The sequence below is a fragment of the Electrophorus electricus genome, chromosome 13 (genome assembly GCF_013358815.1).
Source record: "Electrophorus electricus isolate fEleEle1 chromosome 13, fEleEle1.pri, whole genome shotgun sequence".
NCBI lineage: Eukaryota > Metazoa > Chordata > Actinopteri > Gymnotiformes > Gymnotidae > Electrophorus > Electrophorus electricus.
Window position 1 is genome coordinate 5,633,048 of NC_049547.1, and position 27,650 is coordinate 5,660,697.

The 27,650-nt window shown below is 39.8% G+C and overlaps 1 protein-coding gene across 2 annotated transcripts; it reads left to right on the forward strand.

The window, feature by feature from the left end:
• Nucleotides 1–714: 714 nt before the first annotated feature.
• Nucleotides 715–27,650, forward strand: insyn2ab (inhibitory synaptic factor 2Ab). 2 transcript variants are annotated; one of them, XM_027008884.2, is made up of 5 exons: nucleotides 715–801; nucleotides 7,933–9,025; nucleotides 13,221–13,295; nucleotides 25,980–26,455; nucleotides 26,582–27,650. In XM_027008884.2, the coding sequence occupies exons 2-4, from the start codon at nucleotides 7,938–7,940 to the stop codon at nucleotides 26,161–26,163; spliced, it is 1,347 nt and encodes a 448-aa protein (XP_026864685.2). In that variant the 5' UTR covers nucleotides 715–801; nucleotides 7,933–7,937; the 3' UTR covers nucleotides 26,164–26,455; nucleotides 26,582–27,650. The 2 variants fall into 2 exon arrangements, with proteins under 2 accessions (XP_026864685.2, XP_026864686.2); XM_027008885.2 differs by having other exon boundaries at nucleotides 13,224–13,295.

Here is a 27,650-nt window from a genome sequence, read left to right on the forward strand (position 1 = left end):
ATGTGAGCATGCTGACTCAAATAACGGTGGGCTTCCCCAAACAGCTTGTGTTCTCGCGCTCTGTCTCTCTATCTTTCTCACGCAATCTCTTTCATTCATTTTTCTCCTCCCCCTTTCACATACCCCTTCCCTCTCTCTCTTGCTTTCTCTCTCCCTCCCCTACCCCTTTCCAACTCTACCTCCTGCTCTGCCTCCCCCGTCCACCTCTGCTCCCGCCCACTTTTACCCCTCTCTCTCTCTCTCTCTCTCTCTCTCTCTCTCTCTCTCTCTCTCTCTCTCTCTCTCTCTCTCACGCACTCACGCACTCACAAACACACACACTCTCCACACAAGGACTGCAGCAACGGAAGACAGAGATCCTCTGCGCATCTGCGTGTGAGAGTGTGTGAGTGTCGTGTGCTGAAAGCGCGTGTGTGAGTGTGTGTGTGAGTGTGTGAGACTCTCTCTCAGCGTTGTGCAAGCCAGAGTGGGATACCCTAGACCCTTCTGGAATTTGAGCACTCCTTCCCCCAGGGCAAACCTCTCACCAACGCTTCCAAGCCCTTTGGATGTGCAGCTGCATCTGCACCTCCAAAAGCTTGACCCCTGTGCCGCGCAGACGTACGTGTGCGTGAGCTGGGTCTCTGCCATCCACCGACCCCGCAGTGAGCGACAGCGAGCAACACCTTGTCCGCCCGCCAGCCACCCGTCGTACATGGCTTGCCTTCCCAAGCTCTCCTGGTGTGATCCATTAGCTGCACGGATGAGTCCCAGTGCCTCAGGAGGCTGCCGCTCTCACTCCGCTCTCATGGTCCTCTCAGGGTGAGTCCGCCATCCTCCTTCTCCTCTGCTTTCAGATCAGGCACTGTGGCCGGGAGGCTTCCATGGTTGAGCTTTGCACAGAGCTGTGAGCTGATCTCCAGACAGTTGTTAAACGCTTGATGGAGATCTGTTCGACTGATGGTTATTTACTGGGCTGGAGCATGGGGAGTAAGTCTTTGGTAAGAGAGTGGTGAATCACACTTCAGCTGCCGTTCCATTATAAACTGATATTTCATGTTACTTTTTGACCTTAGGGTACAGGAGCAATACAAAGTGTCTGTGCAAGACCAGGAATCAGTATTCGTAGTAGTAGTTGATTTATGTTTTTAGGATGATTGTAACCATAAGTTATGAAGGACCACGATGTTGTGATTGAAGCTGATTGTCAGTTATTTGTTCTGCTTTTATGATGTTTGTTTCCTAAAATGTCAAAATAATGTTTCAATTTCTTTTTACAAGAAATCCACATAGAAATAAAAAATGCAATTTCAATATTTAAAAAACAAATAGCATTAAAATATTGAATTTTTTGGCTAAGTATTGGTAATTTAAGGAAGAGGATATGCGTCAGCCAATGGATTGATTAGTTGATGATGTGACGATTTGTGTGCATTTACTATATGCGTTTAATGTGAACGCACTTATTTTATCCTGTGTGTCATGTAGAATTATGTTTAGGATTATTTTGGTCACATATTGCCTTTGTCTTGTGGTCCAGTGTGTGAGCAGCAACCTCAAAGACCTCAGGTAAAATCTCGTCTATAGGTTTTAGACTCTGGAGAAGTTGTTAAATTCAGCAGTGTTCAGCAATAAAAGCACTGAGTGGTCAGTGATGAGTGATGGCTGCTTTACTGGAATATTTACCAATGCAGAATACAGAATGTGTGTGTGTGTGTGTGTGTGTGTGTGTCTGTGTGTGTGTGTGTGTGTGTGTGTGTGTCTGTGTCTGTATCAGTAGACTTTAAATAAGGAGAGAAACAAAGGAGGCAATCTAGGTACTAGTTACACATGGTTAATAATCAGGTGATTGAGAGTGGGTCAGGTGTATGTGTGTGTGTGTGTGTGTGTGTGTGTGTGTGTGTGTGATAAAGAAGAGAAATTTCCTCCCTGTCACATTCTGAGCATGTGATGATATGCTCCCCTCACTGTAAGAGAATGATACAGTGCCTCTGTATGAAGCAGCAGATCACATTCTTCCTCAGAAAATAACTTGCCCACTCTAAGGCTTGCTCACATACTCTTCAGTGGGAGAAACACCCTATTACTTTTCTTCTCGTTCTCCAGGAAGAGATTAAACTCACCTTTATTTCTCCTTCTCAATAGCCAATTCACATCTTTCTCTTTCCCTTTGTCTGTCTATCTCTCTCTCTTTCCCTCTGTCTGTCACACACACACACACACACACACACACACACACACACACACACACACACACACACACACACACACACACACACACACACACACTGCTTACCTCCTTCTGCTGCCTTCCAAGAGGACATATTTGAATCTTTTTGTCTTGTTTCCTGACATTCGGTCATGATTCCTTCCCCTGGCAGGATACTAGGCCAGGTCAGGTGGTGTTCCATCACTCGCATCTCTCTGGTTTTCTGTTTGTGCCATTGTCTACCTCTCTGCTCCTCATGAGCCTTTCCCTTCAAAACCCACCTTTTGCATTTCTCCTTCTCTGTGATTTCTCAATTGGCGTTTAATATTTCAAATGCTAGTTCACATTACATTTGGTACATTAGAAATAATAATTCCTAAAGATCTATGACATTGATGAAATAATTAGAGATGGACCAAGATGAGCACAGTCAGTCAATAGTTAATAAACATCAGCAAGCTTTGCCTCTTTACCTTCTCTCTCTCTGATTTTCTCTCTCTCTCCCTTTCTCCCCCCATTCAAAAGGAAATTAATCACTTCTCTCTGTACATCGAAAATCCAGAGCAGGATTTTTCAGCACTTCAGCTTGTTAGCAGGATTAGCCCTGCACGACTCATTTGTTTCTCCCTGCGCAGGGCAGCTGTAATAGCAGCCATCTGATCCCACTGGCTTCCTCCTGTACTTTAAAACTGTGCCTTGCCAATAAGATGGCTAATCCAGTGTCAGGAGGAACATCTTAACATGTAGTTGCCAGGCAGAGAAAGAAAACATTGGTCTTTGTACAGCAGGAGAGAATGTTAAGGGTGGGAGAATACTCATTCATCTAAACAGCTGTAAGTGTCTGCACAAGAACAAATGCTAACCTAAGTCTTGTGAATATTAATCCACCAGTGAAGGCTACAGCAGGCAAGCCTCGTCTATATGGGTCATATGATGTGTGTAGCAATACATTATCACATCATGGTTATGGCAAGCCCATGCAAACAAATATAGCATACTGAAACATGGTATCTCTGTACCAATTAGTAATTTAAGTACTGCAGGCAAAATCCACCATTTTACCATAGTTTTTGTTCCAGTTATTCAGTTATACCATCAGCTGGGTGGCATCTTGATTAAGGCTACCTAAAATGTTCACCTTTTAGGCTGAATTCTTCAACAGCTAATTGTATATAGAGGTGACACTGATCTAGCAACTTTACTTTTCACTTGTTGGGGATTTTAGGTTGGGCAACCATGTGGAAGAAGCTCAATGTTACGCTAGCTTGAAAAATCATTACACTTTTGCCTATGCTAAGGCTTATAGATACAGTCCTGTCAACCTTGAATCCTGTGCAAAAAGAGAGGTAGAGATCATTTATGTGGAGATAGGTAACCAGAGAGAGCGAGGGATTAAAATACATTATGTCTAATGAAGAGAGAGAGGGGTCAGTTAATAGATAATTTAATAAAGTGTTTTGTTTTTTATATATAGTAAAGGCAATCTTAACGTGCATACAGTCTCTACAGGCCACTGTCTTTATATAGTATTACTGCAGACCTGCAGAGACATTTAAATGTCTACCAGCATCTACTGGAAATGTGTGCTCTTATGGATGGCCAGAATACAGTCTACACAAAATGACTCAAATTCAATATTATATTACAGTAATGTCTTTTTTAAAGATAGAATGAAATATGACATTTGAGTGTGTTCTCAAACGAACCACAGTGCCAGGCATGGCTCGAGACTAACCTGGTTAGACTGCTTACCATTTACACTACTACTATATGTCTGGGGAGTAGCTATGACATTTCCCATTACTCACATCATATTTAACCTTCGTAATATGACCGAGACCAGTCCATTTGTAAAATTACTCTGCATTGTAAAGAGAGAAAAGCTGAGGAAAAATAAAAAATTGTGAAGAGAAATGACTGGAACAGATAAATCATTGAAGTGGATTAAATGTGCCTGTGGGGTAACACTGGGCTCATCAAATAGTACGCTATGTTGGCCATTACAAATAACAGCCTAACCAATGATCACTAGAGGTCCCTTGACCACCTTATTGAAATGATTTTCTCCATGAAGTCATGTTTCTGTGAAACATATTATTGAATATGATTTGACTTTTGATAATATGCTGAAAGACGAAATGATTGAAGACAATTTTGAAATGGACAAAGTGTACCAATTATAAGCACACAGAGATATAAGGTAGAGTGAAAAAACTGTTGATCGTATAGGAATGAAAATATATATGAGATGTGGTTTTAAAGGAAAGAACAAACAGGTAAAGTTCAAAACCTTTCTTCCACTGCAAAGAGATATCCATATCTGTATTTAAGACTATTACAGTAATGGACAATCATCTGTAGAGGGTGAAGTATATTTAATTTCTATTGAGTGATCTTATGAGAAACTGCCAGCTCGTTTGCACAGACAACACGGTCTCTTAAAGTACACGAGGAGATTTAAGAGGATTACTTTTGCAATTTTAGATTCAATACATTATTCATAATCCTGGGGATGACTGTGGCCAAATCACCACTGTCGAAGGGGGACCTCTGAATAATAGCACTTACATAGCGAGAGACAGAGAGAGAACAGAATCTCTGCTCTGTTTGCATTGTATGAATCCATATCGGGTGCTTTAATAACATTAACTGTATCAAAATAAATCAGAGTAAATTATTTAATAGATTACTGTTATCAAGCAGTATTATTATAAACACTGAGTATTTTAGGGGCCTCTGATGTTTCTGATCCATGCACACCAAAATGAGCAACCAGAAGTCAAGATGGCCAGATATGACCAGTGGTCTGAATGGATGAATTACATACTAATACTAATCAGTTGAAATTTCTGCAGTTATATTCCTGCTATTTTATACTTTCTAACAATTATTCCATGCAGTATTTCTTAAATGCTTGATTAGGTGAGAAGACAAAGTTATTATATTTATAATTTGGGTTTAGAGACAAATTTAGAGACAAATACTGAATCGTAATCCACAGAAGTACGTAGAAGTCTAAGGCCACCCAGGAAATATGTTATTATCTGGACAGTAACTTCAGGCCAATTTATGCATGTGTATTCATGATAAATATTACTATACATTCTGTTATACAAACCAAACTACAGCTAAATTATGTTCTAAATAGAACAGTACTGATAATGAGTGAAATGAAATTTTTCCTTAAACTTAATCCAAAATTAATTCCACTTCACAGGTGAGATACAAATGTGGCATTAATTGAATGATCAAATCAATTAATCAGTCAGGCATGGCCATCTGTTTGTAACAAGTAGATGATATTAGCAAATGAGACATAGGTGGGACTGCAGATTCTACTAGAGCTCAGGCATGCGTTGCATTATCTGCATTTAGTTCTATCATAGTTCTGATTTCTAAATTTTGTCAATGGATTTTTGGTATAAGATCATGAGATTCAGGATCAACAAAAGCGGTAAATACATGAAAGCTTCCACATTTTGTATCACATTTTGCAGCAGTGACTACGTGAATGTCTCTCTTCATATTTTCAGTGCTTTAGCAGTTTACAATCGACATAGTACTCTGCTCGTTATTTTGAGAGGTGGAATAGAACTGATTGTATCTTGAGAGAGGACAGCTCAATGCCATGGCAAGCAAAAGTGTATCACCGCCAACTCAGATAAGCTTACGCAGTGAACATCAGACACATAGAGACACTGAAGCTGCCTGACGGCTCAAAAGCCAGGTGTTCATGCTCTCACTGAGTCGTGCCTAGATCACTCTCACTGATACTGATCGAATGTCCAAATATATTGATGAATTAACTATGCTCACAACAATCGAATTTCTTATAGGATCAAGTGTATCTGTGGATAAAGTGCATGCAGCCTTTTAATGTTATTAAAAATCTTAGTGATCTTTCAATTGGAACAATTTGTTAGAGGAACGAGGTGATGGGAATGAATCTATTTCTAAATCTGCTGCTGTAACATTTATATTCTAGTGAGATATTCCTAATGGTGAAATACCTGTTGAACTGAACATGTAAATGATGTACTCTGAAATGACTGAATTTGTATTTGAACTGAGTGAATGGGTATTGGCTGCTATGATGTACAGTTCATTTGTTTTGTTTCGGTCGGGCTTTGGTTTCTAAGGACCAGCTGATCACTGGTTTCCAGTTCACTCTAATCACATATTCATGTCTAGTCAATTGTGGGTTATTTCGGTGCATACATAATTTATTTGTTAGAGCAGTATAGTACATTAGCTACAGAATACAATACTAAAAGTATGCTGTATAAATTTGTCTATTGTAACGTGAATGTACAATTCAACCATTTTTGGCCCATTTCATTTCTGAACTGTCAAGAGATACTCTTAAATTTCATCTATTACAAAGTGCCCTCCCCATTCTAGTGTAACTAGGGATTTGATTTGGCATTTCCTATTTTGATGTTCTAAAGCATCCTTGGATTTCTGAAGTGTCTTATAATTTCTTATGATGATGCTTTTGTGACATTTTTGGTAATATTACTATATATATTCTGTTTGGATTTAAAAGTTGATGAAGTGGATAAAGATATCAACTTCCCTTTGTTCTAATTTATTTTGTCTTCAGGAAATGGTCTTATTGGAAACAGTTAGAGATTACTAAGGATTAATGCATGCCTCTGCTTCTAAAAGGTTCAGGTTCCCATTAAACCAGGTTGCAAATTATTGGGCTTCAGGTTTGGGTTTTCTAAATGGCAGCTCTTCTCCAATGATCTGTTCTGCAAAGCTGACACATTGTGGCTGTTACAGAGTTTTTTCCCCAAAATACTTTATTTATGTGCCTGACTATCCCTGTCAGTGAAATCTGAGTTGTAACCAACTGTTCCTTTTTCCTGAGGCAATGCACTGGACTGTGCAGCTATAACATTTCCCTTGACACATTAAGGGAACCAGGTATTCAGTCACTTGTTTGATTATTTTTGCACTCTGGTAATATATCTAACATTTTTTCAAAACTCTATATAACTAAAAAATGTTTACAATTAATATAACCATTAGCAAAGTATATGTGAGGCTTTAAAATGGGATTTAGAAAATTCTAAAAATATGACTTTTAATATTTTGTTCTTTCACAAGCCAAATTGTCTTGTATGTCCAGACAATTTGCCATTTCCAAGACAGATCAAATGGTGAAAAAAATGTATGGACAAATGAATAATCAGTTAAACCAAAACTTAAACCAAAACCAATTTAAATGGACACCATTGTGTCTGAGGTAGTTGAGTATGTGTCAAGGGGAGTCTGTACTCATAAGGTATGCATCATGAGGAGAACTGCATTATGATGATGATGATAAGCGCATTCCCTTAATGCTCCCTGCTAGAGTGTTTGGCATACTTTTTTGTCATCTCTTAATTGCATTTTTGTGGTTTTTTATTTGCTGCTGGGTGAGGAGCTGCATTTCTGATGCAATGCCACAAAAGCATTGTGTCACTCTGTATGCTGCAGCCACCTCATTCACAGCTCTTCAGCAGACGTCGCATCATTGAAGAGATGAAACCGGAGTGCACTGAATCTGAATACGGGTCGCTCTGCGTCAGCTGTGACTTCCACTGCTCAACAAAACAGTGGGGGGAAACGAAGCTTTGACTGCCAGGATGTTGCAAGCTGGTGAACACATGAAACTAGGCCATCTGCGCTTGAGCTGCAATCACTACCATTTTACTCATTGTACTCTCTCTCTCTCTTTCTCTCTCTTTCTGTCTCAGGAGTGATGGTCAGTAAAGAGGCAGGCCGCTTTGCCCTGTCAAACTCTGAGTCAGACTCAGAGTGTGGAGGTCCGACCCTTGGGGGAGAGAGTGGCGTGTGTGCGGACGTAGCACGCAAGCGGAACAAAGCCCTGCAGGTCCGCTTCAAGGACATCTGCGAGGCCCAGAATGAGGTGGCACGCTTAGCCCGGGTCACTAGGGGGCGCTCTGTCTCATGCAAGATTGTACACAGGAGGTACATGACCATGCCAGCACGCCGTTCCATCCCCAACGTGACAAAGAGTACTGCAGTGCAGACCTCACCCGACCTGAGGAAGCGCTATCAGACTTTCCCCTTCGAGCGTAAGAAGGGACACACTATCAAACACACAGCTTTGGTGGAGAATTACCAGGGCCAGAACAATGGGTTCTTGAGTGATGTGAAGGGTGGGGAGGAGGAGCAACCATGCAGTGACAATGTACAGAAGACTCGAGTGCTTCTGCACAGCATGCCACCATGCAGCAACATGCAGGACTTGTGCACTGGGCCAGACTGCCCAGAGAACAAACTCTGCCCCAGCAGGGAGATGAACACAAACTCTGACCAGTTGGATCTGGGGATAGAGGGAGGAACCCAGGGAGGCAGGTCAAAGCACAAAGGATTACCTAATGAGAGTGAAGAGGGGGCAGGACAAGGCCCAATCTGTTCCAAGACCTCCTCCTCCACTTACTCAATGCAACCTCTGCAGGACAGGGGGGGCACTTCAAAGGTCACTGGCCCCATTGCATGGACATCTTTGACACAGGTAGAATGTCTGGAGAGTCCTTCTACACATTGCAAGCGCATAACAGAAGCAGCACAGTTGAACGGCCTGCAGTCCCAGGCCCGGGAGGCCCTCCAGGCTCACTATCATGGTGGCCACGGGAGCATGGACCCTCAGGTGGCCACCAGTGCTCGCAAGTGTGTGCAGGTGATTCCACTGCCCGGGGTGGAGGGGGATGTGAAGGCTAGGTTGCAAGCCATGGAGACTCTCATCAGCTCCAGCCAGGAGACCATCAAGGTGCTGCTGGGGGTCATTCAGGAGCTGGAGAAAGGAGAGGCACAGCGGGAGGGGTGAGTCACAGCCTATATATAAACACGCATGCCATTCAGCTGCAATCACCGGCTTCTTCGAGGCTTGGCATCCACAAAAAGGCGTGAGATGAAAAGCCAGTGATTACATGAACCTGAGATTGGTTCACAGGATGGTGTGTGAGCTTTTTTAGTGATAAAGCTTTGTAAGACATCTCATCCTCTGTCCAGGGGGACCTCTGAACCATACCATTTGGTTTAGTCCCTACTCTAACACATGATTAATCTCATCTGGTAATTAGTAAATCAAGTGCATCAAGTATCAAGTACAACAAGAAGCAAGTGCATGAAACCAAAGACAACAATAAACTGTGCAGTTAATTTACATTATGTTAGGCAAGTTATTTAATTGAAAAATATTTCAAATAACTAATAAAATTATTAGCAAAAAATTCACCTTCAGCTGACTAAATACGTCTCAGTATTTACACAATTTTCACAACTTTCCCATCAAATCACCAAACTTCATGCAAACCTGCTATTCATCATTTTTTTGCCAATACCTTTAAAAATTCTAATTAAATCTAAACAATATAATTAGATATTTGGTCACAATAATAGTGGGGTTAAGCTAAATGACCCCAGGGTGATTCTACAAGGCTTGTTTTCAGGTCAGTGGTGTGAAAACAGGGAAAGCTCAACTAAAGTAGCCTCCTACTTCACTGTGTGGGGACTTTCACAGGCATGAAGCCAAACTTCACCTACCATCTCCTACCACCTACCGTCACCAAATGCCAACCCATGAAGAGAAAAGAGTGGGATACAGTGAGAGCCCCTCATGTTTAATAATGTCCCTCTGTTAAAGGCTCCTGCCCAAGAAGCTGAAAGTTCAAAAATCAGAACCTGACTCAGCTCTTGAATAGACTGGAGTTACATTAGGAGATATTTCTCAGCAAAAACCCCAGGGTTGAATGAACAACTACAGTGTTTAACTCTTACAATGGTCATTGTGTCTAGTTTGACTTATATAAACACTGAAGGTGTAGGTGTGCAGCTGTGACAGAGTTAGATATAATGTGTTATATGCAAAGAAGCTTTTGTTACACTTGTACTAAGACACCAAGGTACACATTAAAGACATCACTCTGCCTGACTAGTCAGACACTGCAGCATTATCATTAATAGTAGAAACAAAGCATGTCCACTGGTTTGTTTACCCTTAGGACCTTGGGTAAATGGCTGTGGGTTTCATGAATATAAACTGTCCTTGACGCCTTCCTTGAAGTATGTCAAATTGCCAACTCACCCTGGGCAGTGAACCTGGGATAAAAACCCCTCTGTCTGAGCATTAAAGGGCCCTCAGGCTGCGTGTAGGGCAGCTAATGGCTCTTAAGCCTGCTCCATATAGACAGGGGAGCAGCGGCACCCTGGCTAATCCTGCAACAGGAGAAAAGCAGGAGCCCTGCCTGGTCTCAGAAGCACAACCCCCCACACAAACAGCCTCAATTAGCAGTGCCTCATCAGGCAGGCCTTTAATCTTATGGAGGCGCATGGGCCTGTGTGTGTGTGTTTGCATTTGTGTGTCAAAGTGCCTTCCTGCCATTCGGGAGTGAGGGTGGGGGTAAGGGTGGGGGTGGCCCCTCCACTCTCTCTTGTCTGGAGCAGCAGCGTTGGAGGTGGAGAGTGGTGCTCCGGGAGCACATGAAAGGCCCGCACTATGCTCTGTGGGCTGGGAGAGCCACTACCGGTCGAAGGCTATTATGTGCCTCTCAGGGTGCGAGCAGTCCAGTATTAGAGCACAAAAACTGGCTGTGTCCGGACAGGCAGGGCGGGTGGGTCTGGAAATTGCTGAGCCCCCTAGCAGTTCCAGCAAGCGTGCTTGCGAAATGGCAGGCCGTGGTGCTCAGATGCTGCTCAGATGTCTGTTTTCGTGTCACCTGTGTTGGGTCTAAACTGAAAGAGAACCTCAAAGTTTATACCGCTTGCTTTAGTGAGATGAGCTGATGTTAACGGCTGCTGAACCAGACCTACCAGAGCATTGCTGCACTTAAGCCAGGGTGTCAGAATCCTAAGTTTAATAGCTTTACCAGTACAGCTCAGAGTTAGAGACCTGGATTTGAACCCAGCTTTATCCTGTGTTCCCTCAATTGGCCATCACAGTCCATCACCGCGAGCAGTCATTCTGCGGTCACATTAGCCAATGGTGAGCTTTTTCGTCAGCACTGACCCTTTCCAAATAGAGTCCAAATAGGGATTCAGCCCAAACTTCTTTTTGATTATAAACTGCTGGTTCATTAGTGTGTCAATTACTCCAACAACCTTTCCAGACTGGCAGCAGATTTTCAGTAGCTGGCTGATGATCGTGATACGACTGTGTTTGAGAGGACCTGTAGTCTCTCAGGGCCTCCTCATACATTCATACAAAGTACCAATGACTGATCCAAATTTATAACTAAATCAGGGATGATCGGGCTATATAATTGGTAACCCAATACTCCAAAAATAGCTATTGGTTTGCAGGTTATTTTAGGACACGGTGGTGTTCATGGTAAAGCAGGTCTGTTCTTGGCAGCAATGTGTTTTCCGGTGATCATAATTTCCTAAGTGCACAGCAAGGCAAGCGAGGACCCAATGGATCTTGCCAAAGTAACACATTGGAACACAACATGTTCACACTTTAAAACTACGTTAGCATACTTTTAACTAAGTGTGTAATGTCAGGAATGCTGCAGCAGCCAGGCCACACTTCACAGGTTTACTGACAGAGCATGGCATCATACTCCCCTACTGTACTGAATCCAGGGCTCGCCTCCAACCAGTGAGCACAGAGTGCCTTTCAGCCTAACTGACGTCCGCTGTAATGCAGGGGGATGTGCCAGCTACTTGCAACAAAGTGAAGCGCTTATGCGAAAGGCAGGAACATTTTGCTAGCAAGATGTGTCCAGCATCTATTTTAAGCCCTCTTGGTTCATGGTTGACAAGCTTTTTGGAGTTAAAGAATAAATACCTTTTCGACTCTAATTAAGGACTTTAACTTTTTGCCAAAACAAAGTCAGTGTGACATGCCTGTTCACATGCCAATTCACTTAGGAATTGATTCCTTATGCTGTCAACATCATAATGTTGTTATTTGGATAGTATGCCAATGAGGTCTTGCATTGCATTATAATTTCTGTCAGTGTCTGCATGTCAAATTATGAGTCAGCTGGCCTGGTCAGTTTCCACAGAAATGTTGTACTTTCAGGTAGAGTGAAAGGTTCATAGCAGAATGTCAGCTATAAAACCCTTTCTTACCTGTCACTGAAATTACACAGAGCAATGCTCATGCTTTTGTAAGCTTTATTTATCATACCATCTTCTGAGATGCTACAATACCTGTAATTACAGTGTGTAATTAGGAAATGAACAAAGGTTTTCTATTAAACCTGACATCAAGAAGACATTTAACTGGAGGATATTTCCAAAAGTGGGCACTCTTGCAAAGTGCCTGTGAACCAAAACCAGATTTTGCCTAGTACTGTATACTTAAGTGATCTTCAAATAATGGTTTGTCAGAAAGTTCCGTAAATATTGCATGTACATCAGAAATTCTTGAACAATGTCTGCATCACTCAAAGGGCCTCAGTGCAAGGTTATATAACTGCTGCACATATAAATACCCCAGCCGCATTACATGGAAATGGGTGCAGAATATCAATAGTCTTATGCTTCAGTGCACTGAAAAATAAAATGATCCAATTAAGTTTTCATTAAGCTGTAATGAAAGTGCAAAACTCTATGGCTTTCAGGTCCAGCGTGCTATTGTCCCAGGAGAAATGCGAGTGTCATGTCACTGCAGCACTCAAATAATACATCAAACCATGGCGACTTGCCCTGGCTGGTGCATGATCCAGCTTCTCTGCTCACATTGACAGTGCTGTAGCTGGAACGACAATGACAACATCGGACACCGGACAATAGGCAATGCCGATCCATAGCTCTGGGAAGGTCTCAAATGCTGCTCCCTTGCAGCTATGAAGTGAGCTTGTGATATTACACAAACTACACAAACTTCAAAAATGAACTGTAGTGAATTAGATGTCTATTGTTTTGATTGGGATTGTATATTTGACCTTCAGCAGAACAAAATTTCATCACTGAAAAAAGTTGAAAACATTTGTAGATAGATGATATTTGTGTGAGACGGTGTCAGAATAAGAAATTGACTTTTCACGTGTGTTCTGTATTTTTGTTTCAGCAGACTGTCATACCGAACAGGGCAGGATACAGCCAACTGTGACACATGCCGGAACAGTGCCTGCATCATCTACAGGTGAGACATTGCAGACAGTGGTTAGCATAACGAATGTGTATGGTTTGAGCCAGATAAAACCTTGGAGCATGACTGCTATTCTCTGCATGTCTTGATTTTTTTTCTTTTTTTAAAGATCTAAAGAATGCTTTGTAAAGTATTAAAAATGTTTATTTGATCCTAAATTATAGTAATATATTAAACATCAAGCAAATATTTAACAAACAACAACAGCAGAAATATAATATTTCTCATCAGAAGGGGAGAAATTCTGGTGAAATAACTTTTATCATTTACTGGATGCTTGAATGGTATTCAGAGCACGCACTTTGTATATGTACAATATGCACCAAGATGAGCAAGATTAACCTAATTAGAAAGAAAACATGATTTAGGTTTCCTGGGGCATGAACTGAGCCTCTTTCTCTATATAACCTTTATGTTATAAATGTGCATTGAAATGTGGGTAGGTAAAGGCTTTTATGTACAAAAAGCCAGTAGCAGCAGAACATGATAAGATAAGGGTAAAGCATGTTTGCTATTAGGGCAGCTATACAACAGTTTAGTAGCAGCCAGCTGGCCACGGGTAGGAACTCCCTCAGTTCCATCATGCTGCTGCATTGCAGCAAAGCTAAAAGGGTCAAGAGAAGATTTTCTTATCTGATATGTTTCTTTATGGTGTTCCATGACACTTTACAACACTTCTTAACTTGCATACAACTTGAATTCACACATATATCTGGCAAACATTCCGTGACCATCAGAAAGGATAGATTGTTCTATAGCCCTGCTGGAGGAAGGAAAATCCATTTTGTAGTCTCTAGCCCTTTTAATCAAATGTTTTTGTCAGCTGCATTGAGCAGGACATGTGAATTGCCCCACATGTCTAAACCCACTAAGCCAATATTGCTCTGTTGCCGTTTTTGCTGTCAATTTTTTTAAATGAATATCACTGGTTGCCTTTGGGGTTGCATCAGATAAAATAAAATAAAATAAATAAAATAAGATAAAATAAATTCTGTAAGAAATTAACGTTTTACCGTTCACAAAAATATCATAATCACACGCAACTTTAATTTGGCAATTAACAAGAAAATCAAAATTAAATCCTTATCACACAACATTGGGCAACAAAATTTAATTTCCCATACTAAAATAGTTAGACCTTATAGTACTTTTCATGCTGAATTCAAACCTACTTTTAGAATTTTTATATCATGTTTTATATCAGTTTTTAACTGACAGGGCACTTTTACATGTGCTAGATTAAGTATATATGACTTATCCATAAATAAGGCTGTTGTTACACTTAAAATATGTACAAACTTGCTTCTAAAATGTACAATGTCTGATTTTTGCCCATATGTGGCCTCTGGAACATCCATCTTCAATGTATAGCAACAGTCCGCCAAAATGGTACTGCTTTTCCATACTATACACAATGAGATACAAGTACAGTATACCAGGACAACAACAACAGCAAAAAACTGTGGGTGATAGAGAAATTTTGAAAAGATATTTGGGTTCAGTGTACATATACATAAGAAACCAGGAAACAAAATCATATTGTCTCATATAGTCTCAATCAGTTGTCAGTGTTTGTCTCATACAACTTACCTCTGAATTCATTACCTTTTTTAAAACAATTCTTTAAACAAGTATAGTCTCTCTTCAGTGAATTTCAATTCCTTTAACATATATACACAGACACATACACAAACACACACACACACACACCTCATTCAACCCTGCAAAGTAGACATATTCATGAAGTTTTTTTCAGGATCACCCCTCACATTGTGCCGCTTTAAAAAAAAAATTATTCAGTTGGACCTTTACATCATCAGTGCTGAAATGTATGTTAGTGATTCTCATTAATCATTTGGAAAATGTAGCTCTCCCCCCCTCACCTTTCAGACAGTGGTGGGAATAATTTATCTGGATTTATCACATATCAATTTAAATGTATGCATCTCATTCACATACTCAGAGAAATCAGTTAATGCTCATATGTGCATGTGCACATACATTAGCTCAAAGCAGCATCCTGTTTTTTAGAAAAGTACACTCAGTCCCATTTCTGTTGCATACACAAATACACACACACCCATGCAAATGCACACACACACACACACACACACACACACACACACACACACACACACACACACACACACACACACACACACACATACACACTTATTAGTGAATATCATAGCGAATATCATGGGGCAAAACCAAAGTATTCTTTCACCAGTTTAATTAACATGTAAAAACATAAGGGGAGATGTATTACTGGCTGTAGTTGTGTGAACTCAGTGTTGAATAGCAAGGGCATGCATATTTCTTGTATCTTTTTTTATTGCTAATTTTCATGACTTTTAATTGTTCAGTATTGTAGCAGATATGCACAGCTCTATATTATTATTATTACCTGGGCTGCATCACTCTTACTGCAGTTTACATTTGGAATGGAAAGTGAATTATGCGATATATGACACTGTTAATGTAAACCATTTACAATTACTCTCTACAAATTGCAGATGAGGATAAGTGTGTAATTAATATGTAATTAATATACTAAGCAGGACAAAGTGATATATTTAGAGTAAAGGTTCACTCACTGTTTGCTGTATTAGAAAAAAAAATATTAGAAACCCCTGGTAGGTGTACAATTAGAAGGTAAAGGCCATTTGTTACCATGCACAATTTGTTAGTCATTACACTCATCAGAGCAGTGACACTGATGCATAAAAACATAAAAGGATATATGTAATAGATGAGGATATATGTCTAAGTCAGTTGTGTTAGGCTGAATTTAATCATAGTCACTAATCTAATCAAGAAAGTGGTAGGAGTTAAAACAAAGGTAAACATTTACATTTACATTTACTCTTATCCAGAGTGACTTACAAAAGTGCTTTGTCATTTACTCATAGAATAAATCCTAGCCAGTACAGTAGGTTAGAGTTCAATACACCAATGCAATAGAATACAGTTGAAATACAGGGATCAATGCTGATGCCTAGAAGTGTAGAATACACAAGCTCTATCTCAGAAAACAATAAGTGCAATAAACAATAAGTACTAGAGTTTGTTAGTCAACTTCAGTGTAATAAACAATACCCTACAACTAGTTTCAGTTAATCAACATATGAGCAGGGTCAGTGGTAATTTAAATATTCCACAAATAGGTGGGTCTTCTTTCTGTGTTTGAAGACTGCAAAGGACTCTGCTGTCCAGACAGCAAGCAGAAGTTCATTCCATCACCTCGGAGCCAGGATAGAGAATAGTCTCTATGTTTGTCTTCCATGAGACTTGAAGCAAAGTATTTCAACCCGAGCTGTACTTGAAGTACTCGAGGTATGGATCGGGCTTTGAGCATTGACATAATGTATGGAGGGACTTGTCCATTTTTGGCCTTGTACGCAAGTGTCAAGGTTTTAAATCTGATGCATGTAGCCAATGAAGGGAGCAGTGAAGTGACATGTGTGAACTTTGGAAGATTAAAGACCAGTTGTGCTGCTCCATTCTAGACAAGATGTAGAGGTCTGATGGCTCTTAGAGGAAGACCAGAAAAGGGCCGAATCCTTTATATGTTACAAAGGAGAAATCTGCAAGACCAGGTCAGATTTGAGACTTGAGTTGAGAAGGACAACTGGTTGTCCAAAGTTATGCCCAGGCTACCAACAGCTTCAGATGGTGATACCAGGGAGTTATTGATGGAGACTGTGAGGTCATGGAAACGGTTAGTAGTTCCTGGGATGTTTAGAAGCTCAGTTTTACTGAGTTGGAGATTCAAGTGTTGGGCTGTCATCTATGATGCAATTTCAGTCAAGCATGCTAAGATACATCTGGAGACCTTTGTGTTGGAGGGTGGGAAATAAATAAATAATTGGGTGTCATCAGCATAGCAGTGGTAGGAGAAGCCATGAGAAGATATTACATCACCAAGGGAATGGGTATACAAAGAGAAGAGAAGAGGGCCTAATACTGAGCCTTGTGGGACACCAGTGGTGTCTACATGGTTTGGATGTGGATCCTCTCCATATTACCTGATAAGACTGTTGCTCCACGTAGGACTGAAACCATTTCCATGCAGTGTTAGTCACACCAAGGCTGAAGAGGACAGAGAGGAGAATGTTGTGGTTTACTGTGACAAAGGCTGCCAAAAGGTCCAGAAGAATCACCAGAGATGACAGTTTGGCAGTTTTAGCAGCATGAAATTTCTCCATCACTGTTATGAGGGCTGTTTCTGGTGTGCGGGTTTATAGCCAGACTGATTGGTATAATGCAGCTGGTTCTGGATAATTGATTGTAAACTGCTCATTCAAGGCTTTTTGATAAGAAAGAGAAAGGTGATACTGCTCTGTATTTGATAACGTTGGAGCCGTCAAGTGTGGCCTTCTTGAGGATTGGTACCACCCTGCTGGTTTTGAATGCAGTTGGTACATGTTGGCACAGAAGATAAGGAGTTGTTGATGATGACAGAGAGAAAGGAAACAGATCTCTTGAGATCATCTGGAACAAAGTGGAAGGAATGGGATCCAGCAGACATGTAGCCCGGTTGCTGGAAGTCATGAGTTGATAATAATCTTAGGCAAATCTAGAGTCCATACACAGGCAACATTGTCAAATATCAAGCTAAAATATAAAAGCCACAAAGGTTCCCAAACAAGAGTCTCCATGACAGAACCCCCTTACCCCTAAACACACATCATTTTCAAAGCATGGGAGCAACCGCTGAGATGGTAAGACTGATGGTGGGACTGAGGGGAAGGCCAAAGCCAGGACCAAGGCTAAGTGTACAGGAAACCAGTGCACCATCCTACAGTGGGGATCCAAACATGGTTCACTGTGCAATGCCATATTGTAGCAAGCAGGACATAGGGAGAGAGTGAGGACAGGACATGACAGCCAGATTAAGAGGCTGCAGGGATAACAGTTCCCCTGTACCACGCAGCATGGGTCATCCTGCACAAAAGCAATGGAATCCTAACAAAGGCAGCATACTCAGAAGAGCAAATAGAGACAGGTATATATTGATGTATACAAAAACACAAAAGTATTGGATCTTTGGTGCAATTATAACCAATTGTTACGGATCCTCTACCTGATTCATGCTTACATTTATAGTTGAGCACAATCGGCCTTGCTCAGGAGCGGCAGCAGTGGGGCTTGAACCAGCAAGCTTCTAATTACAAGTCAAGTACATTAACAACTGAGCTACCACGAATGCTCTCATTAGGTCTTCTATTTAATTACTCACTATTCAGCTGTTTGTGAATATGAGTATATGTGCAACCAAGCTATCATTGGGAAGCCACTGAAGAACACTGACTCACCAAATCATGATGTCCCAGCCTCAGTTTCTGGGCCAGTTCCTGTTTGATTGCTGGAGCAACATGTTTGTTGAAGTTTATTTTAAAGTGGTGGTTCTTTATGAAGATAGCTGATTGCTGTTAATTAGACCTTAACACAAAGTGGGGCCCATGGCATCTATCTAATTGGGAAAACGGCAGTTGGAAAAACAGACAGAGAGCCCCAGAAACCACCATGGAGCACAGTAAATTCCCTTGGTGGCTAGCATTTAAACCAATAACCTTTCCCAAATGTAGCCTATTTACTAGAGCCTTGGGATAACTATTGGACTAGGGTAGGGCCATGGTGATATTAAGGGTCAGCAATACCAGGCATCACATTATAACTAGGGAGTCTAGGACAGAGTAAGAAGACAGAGGTTGAAAGGTAAAAGAGCAATCAGGAATCAAACTAGAGAAAGCAGGAGCATTAGTATGAGAAAGCAAAAGCAAAAGGGCAGACAGGGCAGACACTGCTGAAGCTAACCCAGAATGGAGACCTTGCTTATGAGCAGAGTGCACTGCTGAAACAATGAGTGAGCACTGGCCTGCATTAGAATTGGATTAGAGGGCACTGTTGGAACCAGCAACTTGGTCTGAAAAATGAGTTAGGGCTCATAAAATCTCTAATGAACACAGCTGGGATAGCTGATCAGTAGGAGAGTAGAGACACAACCAAATGGGAAAAGTAGCAATTGTAGCAAAACATTCCTACATAACAATTTACTCGTCACTGAAAGAAGGACCACAGTAATGTCCTTAGTGTGCACCGGAACACTGGTTTGGACTAGAATAGGCCATGGTGTAGTTTGTGTTGTGGAGGCAAGGAATGTGTAGTCAGCAGCACAGGTTTTTCTATCTCCCCTGTTATGGGCTCTTGGCACTGGGCCACAACAGAAAGATGGGACAGGACAATATACAGCCAGACCAACAGTGGTTGGAGGACTAATGGCCATTAAGGAGAAAGGTGGACAGCCCAGACTATTCAAGGCATCAACAGGGTAATAGGACATCTTAAGTATATGGAAACTGCAAGTTGTTCCTGCACAAATGGAGGCTGAGTAAACTGCAAAGCAGCTTTGGAAGCTGATAGAGCTGGACAGTGATGATGAATCAGGGGATTCAGGACAGCAGTCAAATGCAGTAGTGGTCAAGGAAAATAGAGTGAACTGAACAGTTGAATTAGTGATGCCAGCAGCAGTTAAGACAGTTCTGATATCTTTTCTTTGTATCTGCTGTATTATGATGTGTATATACTAAACTTCAGTTTGTTATGTACCTGTCTGGCTGCATCCATTGACATGATGTCTGACTTGTTGGAAAGTACAATTTATGTGAAAGTGAAATTTGTGTGAATAACCTTGCAACTCTGTATGCTGCACTGCTGTGATGAGGACATGGGGGGGAAAAGTGCATGAATTTGCAGTGTGAGTATTTGGACAGCTATATATATATAGAGAGAGAAACAGAACACTTCGGACAGAGGTCCTTCATCAGCTGTGCAAGCACAGTTCTTTTATATATATATATATATATATATATATATATATATATATATATATATATATATATATATATATATATATATATATATGAGTGAGAAAGAGCGAGAGAGAGAGAGAGAGAGGGATGGGCTTTGAGTCTTGTTCCTCTCAAGGTTTTTTCCTTATGCTGTAGGGAGTTTTTCCTTGTCACTGTCACCCTTAGCTTGCTCACTGGGGGCTTGGACTTGGACATTTGTAAAGCTGCTTTGTGACAACATCTGTTGTAAAAAGCACTATATAAATACATTTTGATTTGATTTGATATATATTATATGGTTTGTTTCTCTAGAATCTCTAGTAATTTACTAAAATCTCTGTGTAATTTACTAATATTTCTCTCTCTCTCTCTCTCTTTGTAGTTTGCTGTTAGCATCCAAATTAGCTTAACTGATGTCACTTTATACACTGGTCTTTGAACCTTGCAGAACCTTGATACACCCTGGGTGTCTTAAAAAAAAGAAAAAAAACCCCATAACATTATGTAACATGGGTACAAATTTCAACAGAAATTACAATTCTGTTAGTTAACATGTCTGCACACTAATTTATACTCCTACTCTGAAGCAAGTTAGATAGGCTGTAGGCCTAAGCCATAAGCTACATCTGCTACTAACAGTATTTTATGTTTAAGGGTATATTAATTTATATTTTAATGATTAATAAGGGAAAAAGGGAAAATAACAAAAAGATATGCAGACAAGAAGACAACAGAACTTTTAAACTTAAGCCAATGAGAAATGTACAGTTTCCCTAATGCTTTAATAATATCTAGCTAATATTGTCAAATTACAAATAATCTATAAATGTTCCAGTCTTATGCCCATTCAATATTTATTATTATTATTATTATTATTATTATTATTATTATTATTAATAATGATAATAATAATAATAATAAACATTATGCACCTCCCTAGTCCATGCAAAAAGTTTGATAGAATTTTGTTTTCCATAAAGAAGTGTTGTCACTCATTGATTGCTGAAACAGTAATATGTGAAAAGAGTAATATGTAGAGAAATGGTAAAATGGTAAAATGTATAAATATAACAAACTTAATTAAGAGTGTAAATTGTATTTTGTTAATTCCCTAAATTTATTTTAAAAAGTGAAATCATTTTTTATGGGAACAGATATTGCCAAAAAGCTTGATTGTATCTTGATTTGATCAATGTTTATTGCTATTTGCCTTCAGTCTCATTCATGTCATGTCTTAAAATACACAAGTGGGTGTCAGCATACATTTGAAGAAGAAAAAACAGAATTACAGAATTAGATTTTTATCCCTTTCATCACATATTTAAAGAGTCAACATAAACTGTGTTAAATATATTTAAGCCTTGTAAGTGCTATGCATTATTTTTCATGTCTTTGTCCAACACAAATATCCTGTTAGCATTAGTTATTTACTCAAAGAGGGATTTCTTTCACAGTTTCTTTTATGAATCATATTTCTCATCATGAGCTGCAAGTCCTTAGCATTAAAGTATTTATTTTGGTGGAATGAATTGAAACAATCTACCACTTTAGGAGGATTCAGATGATTTCTTCTAGTTTAGGAACTCTCTGTGCATGTGATTACTTTCATTCCTCTAAGCTGTTAGCAAAGAAAGAAAAAGACAAAGAGGAGAGAGAGAAAGAGAGAGGAAATGGAGCCCTGCTGTGAGCCACTGATCACTTTCCTTGAATGCTATGCTGTAGTCAGCACTCATGATCTGAAACAGAGCAAAAAAGAGATTGCACTGTGCTGATTCTGAGTCATGTGTGGAGTGTGACCTGGTAGAGTGGATGGTTAGCGAGTTTGGTCTGTGAAGGCTGTTGGCATAATATACACCACAAGTCTGTCCAGCGCCTCCCACACCCGACTTCCTCTTTTATCCTGAAGGACTGGTCTGCTGATTGGTCAGCCCACTTCTCCCTTTTTCCTCCCTCTGTCTGACTGTAATCCTCTGAACCTTTCAGCATCGAATCCAGAGTAGTTTTGAGAATATAAACCGAAGAAGATGGATCCTAGGGGAGAATAGGAGTGCCAGTTGTTAGTGAGGAGCAGCAGCGATAGCCACATATTATAAAGCTGCAGGAAAGCACTATCATGAGCAGCTGTTTGCAGGCCAGGCTTTAGGACTGTAGTAAAAAGGTCTTTGAACAACCAAAACATGCCCAGTGACATGATTGACAGAGACAATTACCATGCTCTGTATCAAGCTGACCTAGACCTGGTCCTAAGGTAATAATGGGTTCAAGACACTAATTTCTGATTGCAAGTTTTGGGGGGACATGGGGCACACACTCCTCATGAAAAACTTAAAGCGAGACCTGAATAACCTGGCCACCTAGGTAATCTGCTCAGTCACAGGCTGATCTTCTAGCCTCACTGACTGCTTAAGAGCCACCATTGCCAAGCAAACAGAACACAATCAGTCTTAATTGAATGATCTCACTTTTTGCCAACAAAGACACCATGACTTTATAGAAAACCAAGTGTTCAAATATTTATTGCAAAATACAGAGCTATGCCTGTCACTCTTTTAGTGATAAAATACACTGGAGAATACTCCCTAAATCCTATTTAGTGAGTGTTTATGTGTGTGTGTGTGTGTGTGTGTGTGTGTGTGTGTGTGTGTGTGTGTGTGAGCAAAAGTATCCAAGCATAAAATTGAGAGAGACCTGGCGTTTCTTGTATTTGGTGTTAACAACAGAGGGACTTTTTTTTAACATTCATGTATCCATAACTATGCTTTCAGTCAAAAGCAGAGTAATATAAACCAGAATATTACAGTTTTCATATGTAAAGACTGGAAAGGGCATGTGACCCATAAGACAAGAGTTCATTGAATATTATCAGAAGAAAGTGATTCATTTTGATACCATAATAAATTTAATATATGCATGCATAAATCTGTATCCAAATTAAAATTACGTTTTTCTCAAAAGTCCTTTTACTGATTTTAGTTCATTCTCAATATGATGACTAAGTCTCTTGTTTGTAAAGAAACATCATGCAGCAGTTTATAAGAAGCACTAATAGGTTCCAGCACAGATGAATAACCTTATTATATGTCCTCCATTCAAACTCATCTGTGCAAAAACATCAGTTTTTTTATATTGTTGCACGGCACTTTTTTCCACTGGCCACCCACTTCAATGTGCAGATTGTGTGCACAGGAAGAATTATCCATCTACCCAGTGATTAATTATTCAACTGAGCCTGTGCACATGCTGGAGCACGACACCACTATCTTGTTGCCTTCCATCTGTATGAGCTGAGAATTGCTGAGCTTTCACAAGGGCCATGAAGGCACGATGCCCCTGCCGTCTAAATTTATCACCAGTGTGAGACGTTTTCTCCAGTCATTTCAGAAATATGCTAGGCCTTGTCACATTCTGTGGCTGTAATGAGAAACACAGTTGTTGACACACCAAACCGTGCACTGTAAAATAGGACATGAATTCAGAGGCGTTTTAGAGGAGTTTTATTTGCTGGGAAAAAAAATCACACAAGCAGCCATTATAGATGATGATCACAAAAGTCTGATATTCACGAATTGTATCTGCCCTGTGCCAAGGCATCCTTTACCAAGCAAAATAAACCAGAGTTTTCATTTAAATAAATACAATTGACTGTCACTGCTGTTGTAATTTACTTAGAGCTCTTTAATAAATGGATGTAATTGATGATCATGACTATATTGATTTGCATTCCATCATGTCTGTTTGTAACGTAATAAATAGGGTGTGAGGGGGCAGACCTGACGTTTAGAGTTACAGACTGCAGTGCTCCTCTAGCTCCATTCTGCTTATCAATGAGTCATTGCACACAAGCTGCGGGGGTTTCTGTATTTTATTTAGATCATCTTAAAAGAGGAGTAGGCTGCTAATTTAGAAGTTTAACCACTGCGGTTCCCAGAGATCAGATGAACAAGGAATTATGACTGGAGGGAGGGGAGAATGTTATATGGCTCAAGACAGACAGGCTGACACACATGACTACGTTGAGCCTGTATCCGATTCCTCACCTGTATCAAACCTTGTGGTGTAGCTCAAGCGCTTTCTTTTTTAAATACACAATTTTCTTTATTGAATAGCTCATATTCCAAGAAATATGTCATTGTTATTCATTTTTAAAATCTGAATTGTGGGTCTTAGAGACTTTGCTTTCTCCATTTTTATTTATGAAAACATTTTTATGTATGAAAACATAAAACAGCAAGTACAGGTATGTTATGTGCGGATTTATTGCTTTATTATTAATTTATTTTAAGCAGTAATGACATGCAGTAACTGTAATGCTGCAGACAATACTCAGACACTGGCAGAGTGGAACGAATGGTGGGACTGAATGGTTGTATTAGTCAGATAGCCAGGCAAGGATTGATACCAAAAGAGAAAGCAACCAAAACATATGTGGTAAATGAGAAGGAAAATGAGAACAGTCCAAGGTCAAATACCAGAGAAGGCAGAACAAACAGGCAACCAAACCAAAAGGAACAAGGGCAGAGACGAATATCAGAAAACAAAACAGATCAGTACAGACAGGCCAACACACAATAAACCCTTTGTATGCACACAGTGGTCATGGCAATACTTGCAAAGGCACATTAGAACGGAACAGGCTATATAGGTAAGCATAATAATGTACCGGTGAGGATGATTAATAATCAGGAGGGTGAACAGAGAAGGGAGCAGTGGTTGGTAGATTGGGGTGGAGTGACAGACAGGCTGCTGGCATTTGAATGCTGGGAGATGCAGTTTGAGATGGTGGTTGAATCAGTATCAGGGTTTGTGGGAAACGTGAGTAAGTAGGAATCCTTTTAGTAGTTCTTAATTCTAATCGAATTGCTCTCAAAACCTATGTTATGTTGCTGTTGCAGACACTGGGTGATGTATAGGTAACCAAAGGCACAATCCTCATCTGAATAGATAAAGTAGAGCTCCAATCTAGTGTCGACATTGGCCCTGAATATAAAGTGGTTTTCCTCTGTCGATCATTTTGCCATAGGCTAGCTTCATGCAGCAGGTAATGTGAAGAAATAAACAAGAGAACACCAGATGAAGCCAACGAAAATCAAGACCCATGAGAATCAGGAGAGAAGCATGGGTTTGATTACTAATAAAGTGGCTTACTTCTGAAGAAGGCTATGTGAAAGACAGCAAAGTGAAGAGAACAAATCCAGGACCACAGCAGCAATACAAAATAAGGGCAAAAGAGGGCACTCCTTATCCTATCCCGTGGACAGCAATTCAAACATAAAAGGACATGAAGAAAGAGTGTTATTTGGAGAATCTATGAGATCAGGCAAACTGAAATCAAATTGATGCTGTTGTTGAAATCAAAATTAGCCGTGGAATCTTATGGGGAGAGCATGCAGTATGCATTATGCAGCACTGCTTTGTCAGTGATGTGCTCTCACAAAGTGTGACCTTAGCAATTGACTTCTTTAAGGAAATGGCATTTTTAATTTATCATTTACATCAACCTGTCATTCCCCATCATATGCCTAAAAAGGACAATGTGTGCCTCCAAAATTCTAAAGCAATAAAACATAACCTTTTAGTAGATTTAAATGGTTTTTCCTTTATTTTAGTAGTTAGAAGGACCTGTTCTTACAGATTTGTAGACGTTTCCTACAGGCTACCATTTTGTTATTCCTGCATTTCTGTTGATTAAATCTTTATATTATCTTACAACATTTGCCTATATTGTGTCAACTTTCAGTAACCAAATTATGTGTTCTTTGTCATGCCTATGTTATGATTGAAGAATAGTTATAGCACAAGTAATCCTATCTTTCTTTCTCTTTAGTGTGGAACTGGACTTTAAGCTGCAAGAAGACAAACTGCAGCCCTTGATGAAAAGACTGTGTCCAACAGTGGATTTGCCCTACACATCCCTGCCTTACTCCCAAGAAGTGTTCACGTCCACCCCAAAACGCAAATCTAAGACTGAGGCCAAGAAGCATGCACGCTGGAAACTGTGGTTCCTCTGATGGATGTTGTTCTGAACAGCTTCCTTTGATCCGTGAATCATGTTCTATCAATATTTGGAGACCAGTATATAAAATTCTGCACTGAGAAATGTATATGAGGAAACGCTGCTGTTCTGTGCTTTGTGATTGTAGCACTGGGGACTGTATCAGTGGTTGGATTTTACTGAGGAATATCCTTTGTTTTCATTTCACAATCTTTTATAAACCCTGAGACTGGGAACTGCTGAGAATTCACCTGCTATCATATTTGCTGAAGAGGATTCCACATAAGGTTCCATGACTCATTTGCAAAGTAAGGAATGAAAGCTTTTTTGGATATATTTGGGTTCACATTATTTGTTTTCAAATCAATTACTTAACTAATGAAGATTTTGTCTTTCTCCTCTTTTCTCACCCTAACTCTTGTCTTCTCCTCCAGGCGCCCTGTAGAGCAGACAGGAACTTCAAATATAAAAGCTAACTCACCAAGATGCCAATCTGGATGTGCACCTTCACTGGCATTTAATCACAAGAAAGCACAAACTTTGGGAAATATAAAGTGGACATTTTATCTAAAACTCGTTTTTTCCCTTCCCATCTGTCTTTCTCTCTCTCTATAATGTTTGCCCATTTTTTCAGTGAAAGAGGGTGTTTACATAAAAATTGTCCATATTCTAAGTTATTCTGAAAGAAGGTGTGTGAATGCAGAATCAGTCAACTGCATGCACAAACGTTATGACTTTATAAACATATTTTTTTCATTTAAAAAAATGTTGAGGAATTAAATGAGTAGTTTGTAATATGCTGTGAACTAAATAATGATTAAATTTCCCTGTGAGTGTTCTTGGAAAAAAATATTTCTATAAAAGATATTGATTTTTTTTCTATTTAAAGAAAGAGTGTCTTTCACATTGAACAATGCCTATGGTAGTGTGACAGAGACAGCAGATTTTTCAAACACAATGAAATTCAGTTACATTGTGTCTTCATAGAGTAATTTAAATGTTTTGTACAATGCCACCCAAGTAACAGAAATCCTGGGTACATATCTAGCTGTAGCTGTCAAAGAGTACTATTCCTAAATCCACAAAACCGAAGAGTGAAATAATACTGGTGAAAAAAGAGGGCTATGTAAATATCTTATTTATGTTTTCAAACATTACTCAGACAGCTTTGCATTGGTTCCTCAAGAATTTTTAAATTCTTTCAAATGACTGCCTAGCCTACTTTGATTCCTGTGTCGACTAAATTGTTTTGTCTTGCACTCCACTAAACTAGAGATATGACCATCACCTACTACAAATTTCAGTTGTGTCCAAACATGAGCTAGATCATATGTTTTCACATTCATGAACATATTATTGCAGAATTACATTTAAATTGCATCGTCTAGACTAGCTTTTACTGTAGCATAATGAGACAGATGCATCGCTATACCTTGGGAAAGTGCAATTGATTTATATTGTGCAATATATTCTACATTTTATACTCTTTCTACCCACAAACAA